This window comes from Melanotaenia boesemani, chromosome 15 (genome assembly GCF_017639745.1).
Source record: "Melanotaenia boesemani isolate fMelBoe1 chromosome 15, fMelBoe1.pri, whole genome shotgun sequence".
NCBI lineage: Eukaryota > Metazoa > Chordata > Actinopteri > Atheriniformes > Melanotaeniidae > Melanotaenia > Melanotaenia boesemani.
In genome coordinates, this window is record NC_055696.1 from 32,731,916 (window position 1) to 32,741,600 (window position 9,685).

A 9,685-nucleotide genomic window follows, 5' to 3' on the forward strand; every position below is an offset into this window, starting at 1 on the left:
GTTTCATTAGTAAAAGCTACAGGACATGTTGAGGAGGAAAAGGTGCAGCAACCATGATGCTGACTGGATCATAATCTCAGATCTTATATTTTACAACCTTATTGAGAACATTTTCTTTTAGCTTCTGTCCTCAATAAAAAAACAGAGAAATTGAACCAGGATTCAACAGATTCAGTTTATTTTGAACAGGACGTCAGAAAAGTTCAGTTTCTGATCACAAACACAACATTTTCAGGACTTCAGGACCTGGATCCAGCTCACATATTCACACTGATCAACATTAATCTGAGCTAAGAGCTGGAGTCAGTAATCAGGTGGATGATTCTGCCGACAGCTTCATGATGACTGGACAGAAATCTGGAAACTAAAACTAATGAGACATAATTCAGCCGAGAAATAAAACCCTGAGCTCTGGTTCAGCTTCAGGTTCAGATCCACTAATTTAACTCTTGAACGTCAGCAGACCGGCAGGTCCTTCCCGTGGGAGGAAACGCTGGGCTGGTGGGGGCGGGGCTTGTCCGGAGAGGTCAGCGGGACAGCAGAGGAAGGTCGCTGGAGTTCATGATCAGGCTCGAGTCCAGGTTCAGGCTCTCTGAGGAGACGGGAGACCAGGATTAGAAATCAGCTGTTTTTATCAGACAAACCTGGAACAAACCAGACTGAACGAACTCGACACACTTAAATAAAAACTTTCCCACAGTATATTTATGACTGCATGTATGACTTAAACACAACAGAAACTATTTCCATGTTTCCACTTTTTCCAGTTATTCCTGCTACTATTTACCTGCTATCCTCACTAAACCAACTCCAGCTCAGCTGCTTTGTGGCGCCACCGTGCATCAGAAACGTCTTCTTGGCTTTATTCCAGCCATAGAGGAGCATTATTTTTCTTCTTTTCACACACACATAGAACTTTCTGCTCACTGGTTGATCTTTGGCTGCTCCTGATTGGACGTTGCCGTCAATCTAAGCTCTCTGATTGGTGGAAAGTCTGACAGGAAGTGGCTTCATCATCATGTCCAGGTCTAAATAGAGGTCTCTTAGCAACATAGTAGTGATGGTGATGTTTTTATGATGGAATATGATAAATAATGCTGTTATCATGGATCATTGTGGATTTACCAGATAGAGTCTCTGAATAAAACTACATTTAGTGGCTGGATTGAAAACCTCCTGGAGGGGATAGAAATGCCTGAAAAACTTCCGTATCAGCTAAAGAGTAACTATCCATCACAGTTTACCCCACAGAGCTACACACCACCGCTCCTGGTGGTGGAGGAGAGACCTCGGGGAGCTGTGGTGGAGGTTTAAGGGTTAATGTGAAGAATAAAGCAGGAAAATTTCATGTGACACCTGAAGTTAGAGATTTTTGTCTCTTTTCTGACACCCACCTTGGTCAAAGTTGAGTTTCTTGTTGGAGGATCCGTCTCCGAGTCCTTCGATGTCCACCAGGTCGCTGTTGACGTCCGAGTCGTTCAGGGCGCTCAGCGTCACGTCTGCGGGGAGAAGAACCAGATCTGAAGCGGAAACTTCCGGAGTTTCGTTGGAGTTGCTGGATTCATGAACTCTGTCTTTTACCTGCGGTCTTCTGCTTCTTGATGGTCGGGCCCAGAGACGGGCTGCTCTGCATCCCCGTCGACACGACAACTTGCGATGTCTGTACGGCAATCATGGAGGGAGCGGCGGGGGTGGGGGTCGTCGCCATGGAAACGGCGGGCTTCTTGACGGTTTTCTTGGGGGACTCTGAGGAGATGGGGACCCGGCTGTCCTCGTACAGCTTCCTCTTGACTGTGCTCTTGATCTGAGCTCTGCAGAGGAAGAACGGGTCAGAACCACCACAGACCGGATCAGAGGAGAGATTAGTCCATCTAAAGCATTTTCCTGCTGTAGCTTTAGTTTTGCTCCTTTAGGTCTTTTTCTGTCTCTGTACAGTTTTAGGTGGATTAAAGCGGCTACATTCTCAGCTCAAACATCAGTGACTGAATAAAACATGGTGGTTTGTACCCATGCTGGATCCGTGTGCTGGTTTGGTTTTAAAGCCAGTGATGTGCCTCTGGAATAAGGTGGACTCCTTCAACACTTACACGGTGCGCTCTTTGATCACAGAGCTGATGCTGTTCAGGTCGTCTCCGAAGCGACGCACCGCCGTACGCAGCATCTCGATCTCCGTCTCCGTCCACTTGGCTCTGAGGACGAACACAGCGTCAGTTCACGGCCGAGTCCAGAGCCGCCGGCTCTGCTGCTGGCAAACAACTCAAACTGAAACCATCTGACCCGGTCCGGGTCCTGCAACAGGAACCGGGTACCCAGAGCATCGTATACCTGGATCCACAAACCAGACCTGTGGTTCTCACAGTGGTGAAACTAAACTAACTAGTCCTTAGATTTCAGAGATGGATCCTCAGTCCGCTTGTAGGACCATACATGTCGTACGAGTACCTGGAAAGTTCTGGGTTCGTATGGCTGCATGCTGACAAGATGGTTTGAAGTCCAGCGTTGTGTTTTTAGATTTAAAGGACGAAGCTTCGTAATTAACGGTGGAAGTTAAAGATGTTGCTTGCGTGATGGAAGGTGGCGAGTTATCGTCTAAAATGGGCCCATTCATGGAGGTTATCTGGAAACATTCATCAGAAGTCATAAAGTAACAGAAGCTGTTCATATAACAGCCCCCCGTTCATTTTGTTTTTTTGTTGATGTTTTTGTTTGTGTTCTTTTTATGACTCTTGAAAAATAATAAAGGATCATTTAAAACATTTAGCAGGTTAGATGTTAAAGTAAGAAAAACACTGAACCAGTTCGGCTTGCTGGGAAGAACACGGCAGCAGGGACGAGGATGGGGAGCTGGACCTGGACAAACCAGCAGACTCCTGGACCAGAGCGGACATGTTGGGTCAGAAAGCAGAAAAAACTAAACGGGTGTTTGTGTGGTTTGTCGTACTGGGAGATTAACCAGTGACTGTCATGTTGGGTTTTTGCAGATTGTTTGGAAACGATGAGAGAAGATAAACTTTATTAGCCTTTCATCTTGTAACAGTAATTATCGTTCGCGTCGCTGACTTTAGCTGCTTATAAAAAGCTGATTACTTTTATGTCGATTTATAAAATCTTAAAACTGAACTAGTATCCACGTTCTTTTATACGACTTTATATTCTTAATTCATGATAAATAAACAGACTATTCTGGTGTTTGTACGTTCTAGTTAATAGCTGTTGGGATGAAGGTGTTATAATCGGACTGTTTACTGGGATCTTGCAGAGTCGGGATGGAGAGATTCACCGTTCTGCATCGGTGGTCTGAGACGGACGTTTGCGATGCGACTGCACCGGTAGCTTCAGCTAAATGTGTGTCCAGATCAGTAAATCCCACGGTTACATCTATTATTACCTAGTGTATCTCCTATGCACCCATATTTCCAGGCGCCCTGAACGCATCATTACTATCTTTTGGCGTGTTGTTATTAAAACAGACAGGAGACGGGTGGAGCAGCCGCAGCTAGTAAACAGCAAAGATGGAGGGAAGCGAGATGCCAGGTGAAGAGGAGATACTCAGCGTAGGGAAGACAGAGCACACCATGAGTAAAAGGGCTGAAAAAAGAGCTGCTTGTGAACGTTGCGTGACCTCCGTCATGGCCGAGGTCGTGTATACGGAGACGCTGGTTCGTCTGTCAGCAGCATAACTTACAAAGTTATGGACAGATTTTGATAAAATCTTCAGGAAATGTCAGAAATGCAAAAAGGAACAAGTGATTAGACTTCGGGGTGATCCGGATCACCGCCTGGATCCAGGACTATTTTAAAGGATGCCATATCACAAGGTAAAGCATCAAAAAATGGCAGTGGCTTGGCGAAAGTCTGCTCTGTGCTTCTAGTTTTTGTTATTTTAATAAGAAATTTCTCAAATAAATATATAAGTGGAGAATGAAAATAAAAACAAATCTAAAGAAAAAAAACAGTCTTTGTTTATGATTTAGTATATTAGGAATAAAAGAATCCCGTCTGGCCCATACTGAATTGCATCTTCGTTTAAGTTGGATTTGTTGGTTTGCTTTAACAAACCCACCCTCACGGGTAAACACAGAATGACTGCGATGTTTAGAGACCAGGTCTGGCCTTGTAAATTATTTATACTGCGTTGAATAGTTTTGAATCGTATATGTATAAAGTCAAATCGCTGTCAAATCATTGATGAATCCCATCGAATCGAAAGGGCGCTTCACCGTATCGTTAATGTATCATTAAGCTGGCAACGAGATGCGTATTGAATTGGCCTCAGTGGTGGGGATTCGCATCCCTAGTACAGAGACAGAGAAGATGACCAAGCTAAAAGTGAACGTCGGTTCTGCTCAAATCATTTAAAATAATCAAATTTGACCGATCAGATAAAAACACGAAGCTTTGAAACCAGCTCAGTTTTTCTCTTTTCAGCTTAAAAAAAGTCTGACCGAACCCTTCGCTGACTGATGCTGTCGGTCCAGGTTGGAGCAAAACTCGTCCACACACCTGGCAGCGAGGCTTACGTGTGTGAAAAATAACTTGAGTGCATCTCACCCTGCAGGGCTGGAATCGGACACCGGATGCAGCTGCATGGTCAGCTCGCCCAACTTGGTGAAGGCAGCTCCGGCTGCTGAGAAGATCTCCCCCACCTGCAGAGAACAGCCTCATGTTGGTCTGCTAACAGCTGATGGACATAAACACCATAGTCTGGAGTGTATTCATACAACCCTTGCCTGCCATCTGACAAACAGATCAGATTACTGTAACTAATCTCTCTAAACTGGATGCACACACACATATGTATCAATACAAACGTCATATTGATGATGATGATTGGACTTTATTAATCTCACAGTGGAGAAATTCACTCGTTACAGCAGCTCTTATTACAGAATAAAGTGCAGAAAGCAGACAGAATAAAGTGAACATGCATCACAACAAGAAGATGCAACAGAAATTATTTACAAGAAAATAAGCCTAAGAAAAACAAAAAATATGTAGCATTATGATAGTTATTACACAAATGTTAAAAGGATTTTAAGAACCAGATAATTGCCGAATTTAGTTGTAGACTTGTTTAATTAAGGACGAGAAAAGAATCAGCAGGTTTATATTAGGTGTGTATTTGTTTTTCACTACAAACCGTCAAATGAAGTGATTTGTGAATAGAGTTCTGTCTGCAGCAGTGAGAAACGCTCCTTTAATCTACACTAATCCAAACTATTCTGACACCTGTGGAGGAGATTCACAAAACCAGGTGAGAGCTTACCTTTGCAGAGGCAGACGTCATTTTTTTGGAGCAGCAGGAGTTTTTTGTTTTCTTATTCTTTAAACTAAATCCTGACAAAAACAACAGACAGCTAGCTGCTAGCTGCAGTTAGCTTCTGTAACGTTAGCTAGCTTGCTGCCGTTAGCGGGCTTCCATAGACACCTCCGGTTAGCGGAATTTTTAAAAGTAATTTAAGGCTTTGATTTTATACCGCCAATTAGACGTTTTTATTTATTCTGAGTTGTTTAATAATTACATATTCAGACGAAAAATATTAATATCGCACAACAAAGGTTTACAGACAGGATGCGAAAAATGTTGCGCGACTATCGAAGTTGAACGCCATTGGTCAGTTTAAGAGGAAAAGGTGGGGTGTGTAGACTGTAGACATTTGATTGGGCTGCTGGTTGCGGAACTTAACGAACGTCGCCGAGTGAAGCCGAGCGGATGAGGATCAGCTGACTGACGAAGGTCTGTCCTTCGATGGATTGTTCTTCATTTGTGTAGAGAATTAAACTGAAAACCAGCACCTGATCGATCGATTGATAGAGTGGAGAAAACCCAGACATGCCGTCGCTTTTGTTCTGCGGGCCGAAGATGGCTGCGTGCGGGATCGTGATCAGCATCTGGGGGGTCATCATGCTGGTAAGAGCCAACACGGGGAACCGGCTATTTCCTGGATGAATATACGAGCGATCTGTCACTGTAATATTTTTCTTTGGTTGCTTGTTTGTTTTATATACAAATGACAAATTTTAGCTGATAAAAATGGACGTAGAATGTAAAAACGTTTAAAAGAGAAAATTCAAAGTTAATTAAAGGATGACTCCTGAAATCCAGCTAATCGTCTGTAGTTAGACTGAGCCCAAGCAGGCCGAGCTGAATGTCCTGAAGCTGATGGTGCGTTCAGGGACTGTAGGTTTTAAATGGAGGTGACCAAATATTTCCACCTTTTTAATGAAACAATAAGGATTAAAATCTGTATAAAGACGTTTATTTTTGCTGATCTAAACCATGAAAACCCGACACACTTTTGATTTACGACAATGTATTTATTTATTTTTAAAACAGCTCCTTTGCATTAATTATTTTACTTAAAAACTTCCCACCGTTTCAAATGTTTTTATTAAAGTGTCTAAATGACCTGGTTTAGCTGTTTAAATGAACAGTTCCTCCTAAATGAGTCATGTGACTTATTTTGCCCTCATGTGATCACGTGTGTGTTTTTTCTTTAGAGAGAGCAAGTAGCGAAGTCAGTTTTTCCACTTCAGTCTAATCTGGATGTTAACCTTTATTTTTATTTTTCTAGTCATCAGAAGATGCAGTCTGTAAACTACAGAAGTTCTGAGTTTTTTTGTTTGTTTATTTTTTACCCGTCCTGTCCAGCATCATGGCAGTAAAATGATTGTCTGTTGCTGTATTGTGCCAAACAAATTTGCTCTGCCAAGGGGAGGTTTATGGGTATAAGACTCCTCTTGATAATCTGATTAATTTATTTATATTTTTTTTTTACTTTGAATCATGGAATCTATGTAATCTTGCTGGACCTGACCAGAGGGGACAGAAAATGAAGGAAGACAGCAAAAAGAAGCAAAAGGGAAAGAAGAGAGAGGAGACAAAAACATCACAGAAGCAACGACCGTTCAATCCACACCATCACCAGACAACAAACTGTTACACCTGTACATGAACACACCAGAAAATTTCCTACAACTTTTACTGAAAAAATAAATAAATAAATAAACCAAACCAAAAAAAAAAAACAGGGCTGCTAGTCATTAAGAGTTTTTAAATAATAACCAAATCATGAAAGTAGCACAACAGGGAACCGGGAACCAGGGCGTCATCAACCCCCCCCTCCAATCTGCACCCCATTAACCCCACACTCACACCCTCCCCTGTACCGTACCCACAATCACTCAGTTCTGACGGGTTTTACCAGTTCCTTTTTTTTGTTTGTTTGTTTTTTTTTTTACATAAAGGTTATTATTGTTGTTGTTTTTAAAGCTCTGTAATATCTTCTGTGAATGCTTCAGCTGTGGGCTTCGGCTACTTTTGGCCTTTTTCATGCAGAACTGTTTGGCTTGGTTTAAATTTGGGTCTTTGTGGGTTTTTTTGTTGTTTTGTTTTTTTTTTTCACTTTTTCTCACAGGTCTTTCGCAAAGATTCAGCTGTTTTTGTCCTTTTACATGATTCATTAAATAGTTTTAACACATTTAAACACCGTTTTTAGATTAAAATTCACTATTAAGATTTGTAATTATTTCTGCTGAGCATTCAGCTAGAAAGATTAAGCTCGTTAAGCGCTTTTCATCTTATTATTATTATTATTATTATTATTATTAGGACACACAGCATGTAAATAACATCACTGTAAGATTAAATGAAATATGTCTTGATTGTAGAGAAAACTTTCTGGATGGGATTCGGACTCAAGACGAAAACGAGTATTTGATCATTTTAGTTATAAAAAGAAAAAAACAACCTGTGGCTGTAAAGCAGAATAACATGAAACGGCGTCTTTAGTTCAGATATTTTCTGAGGAGAAAATAAAAACCTAAAATAACGACGTTTGATTGGTTCTTTCTGGTTCTGCGACCCCAGTGGTGTCCTCGCCCCTCGTGTTGACCCTCTCTGCTGTCGTCTTTCAGGCCATGTTGGGGATCTTCTTCAGCGCCAAGTCGGCCGTCCTGATCGAAGACGTCCCATTCACCGAGGAGGACATCAGGAACGAGTGAGTCATCTCAGCATGTCTGATCAACTTCCTGCTTCCCGTCCACCAAACATGGACAATAAATCCCACTTTTCCAGACTTTACAAAACTTGTTTCCATGGATACGCTTTAATTTGCCTCCATCATAATTTCTTTATCATATCCTGTACTTATTGATTAACTAGTACAATCTGTCTCAGAGTAACCGTTAAATAAAGTTTTGTGTTTACTGACGTCGACACCTCTGATCTCTCTCAGTAAAAATCCTCCCCAGAACATCTACAGCCTCTACAACCAGGTGGGCATCAACTGCTTCATCGCCGCCGCCATCTACGTGGCGGTGGGCGCCGTCTCGCTCTGCCAGGTGCGGCTCAACAAGCGGCAGGAGTACATGGTGACATAAAGACCTGCGGCGGTCCTACCGGGACCCGTGAAGACACCGTCTCCTGCTGATCTGACTGGTTGAGATGAATGAGGGGGTGGGGTCTTGTGGCATCTAGCCCCGCCCACTTGTCCATAAATTAATATTTATTTAGGATTTAAATGTTTATTGTTGGTGTTGAAATGTTCCATCATTCCTCTGAGTTCATGAAAGCAGCCAGACATGAACCACTGGACCCAGATGTGGTTCAGGAGACCATCTCACCTCCCCTCCGACCCCCCAACCCTCCTGACGGTCCGACCCTCCGGACGCTTTCTGAACTTTAAATGTTACATGAAATAAAAAAAGATAATTGTGTCTTTATGTTGATCGAGATGATAAAAACTTTCTGTTGGATGATCCTGTTCAATAAAGTTTGTTTGTGAGTAAAAATGAGTTTTACTTTCTCTTTAGAATCTACATCCTTCATTTCCTGTCCAGCCCTGGTACCGGACCAGTTTCCGTCCAGCCCTGGTACTGGACCAGTTCCGGTCCAGCCCTTTTACTGGACCAGCCCTGATACAGGACCAGTTCCAGAGGAACTGAGCTCTGAATCCTTCAGGGTAAAAAGGTTCCTCACTCGCAGGATGAACCAGAGTTGTGTCGACACATAACAGACGACTTGGCAAAGAACCGGTTTAAACTAGATCTTTAGGTTTGTTCCCATTTCTTTAGGTTCATGTGTGAAACCAGCAAAGATCCGACAGTCTGACAGAAAACAGGGTTCAGCAGCAACAAGGTGATTCCCAAACAGCTGGTAGCTGGAAACCTGGCGTACCTCAGCATGGAGGCAGAAACTGGACAAAAGAAGAAACTTCTCTGCTGATTAAATCTTTTTTAATAATTTGATCTATTTTTTTCATCCACTAAATAATATAACTAATAAAATAAATAGAGCTTTTATGTTTTTACTAATACAGATTTAAAAGTCTACCTGTACTTTATCAATGACCTGAATTTTTAAAACAAAAAAATCTTGATTTTTTCTAAATGAATGACCAGTTTTGTAGAATGGGGTAGGAGGAACCTGCACTACTTTACTACTCCTCTTCCTTAGCTGGGCTTTCACCAGAAGACTTTTAAAAGGTTTACAAAAGACTAGAAAACTAGCAGCTAAAGACAAATGTTAAGAGTTTTAAGTCTCAGACAAAGACTGTGACAAGACAAGACTACAACTAGATTCTTTTACATTTTTTGTGACATGGACAGTTGGTGTGGGACATGATCTTCCCACAGCAAAGCAAACAAGGGGAGAGTTTCCTCCAGGAGGGAATCACACATCATC

General features: G+C 42.1%; 2 protein-coding genes across 3 annotated transcripts; one reads left to right on the top strand and one right to left on the bottom strand.

The window, feature by feature from the left end:
- Positions 1-156: 156 nt before the first annotated feature.
- Positions 157-5,606, bottom strand: c15h17orf49 (chromosome 15 C17orf49 homolog). 2 transcript variants are annotated; one of them, XM_042007711.1, is made up of 6 exons: positions 5,267-5,604; positions 4,552-4,646; positions 2,088-2,189; positions 1,582-1,811; positions 1,395-1,499; positions 157-592 (listed from the first exon to the last, which is right to left on the bottom strand). In XM_042007711.1, the coding sequence occupies exons 1-6, from the start codon at positions 5,285-5,287 to the stop codon at positions 528-530; spliced, it is 618 nt and encodes a 205-aa protein (XP_041863645.1). In that variant the 5' UTR covers positions 5,288-5,604; the 3' UTR covers positions 157-527. The 2 variants fall into 2 exon arrangements, with proteins under 2 accessions (XP_041863645.1, XP_041863646.1); XM_042007712.1 differs by lacking the exon at positions 2,088-2,189 and having other exon boundaries at positions 5,267-5,606.
- A 79-nt stretch (positions 5,607-5,685) lies between these two features.
- Positions 5,686-8,787, top strand: rnasekb (ribonuclease, RNase K b). Its single transcript, XM_042007713.1, has 3 exons — positions 5,686-5,911; positions 7,918-8,000; positions 8,238-8,787. The coding sequence occupies exons 1-3, from the start codon at positions 5,834-5,836 to the stop codon at positions 8,380-8,382; spliced, it is 306 nt and encodes a 101-aa protein (XP_041863647.1). The 5' UTR covers positions 5,686-5,833; the 3' UTR covers positions 8,383-8,787.
- The last annotated feature ends 898 nt before the right edge of the window (positions 8,788-9,685 follow it).

Excerpts from the sequence above, each read along its gene's own strand:
- c15h17orf49 (XM_042007711.1), bottom strand. The coding sequence starts at position 5,287 with ATGACGTCTGCCTCTGCAAAG. Across the intron at positions 1,812-2,087 it reads GTGATCAAAGAGCGCACCGT|AGCTCAGATCAAGAGCACAG; the intron begins GTAAGTGTTGAA and ends CTTCCTCTGCAG. Across the intron at positions 1,500-1,581 it reads CAAGAAGCAGAAGACCGCAG|ACGTGACGCTGAGCGCCCTG; the intron begins GTAAAAGACAGA and ends TTCTCCCCGCAG.
- rnasekb (XM_042007713.1), top strand. The coding sequence starts at position 5,834 with ATGCCGTCGCTTTTGTTCTGCGGGCCGAAGATGGCTGCGTGCGGGATC. Across the intron at positions 5,912-7,917 it reads TCTGGGGGGTCATCATGCTG|GCCATGTTGGGGATCTTCTT; the intron begins GTAAGAGCCAAC and ends GTCGTCTTTCAG. Across the intron at positions 8,001-8,237 it reads GAGGAGGACATCAGGAACGA|TAAAAATCCTCCCCAGAACA; the intron begins GTGAGTCATCTC and ends GATCTCTCTCAG.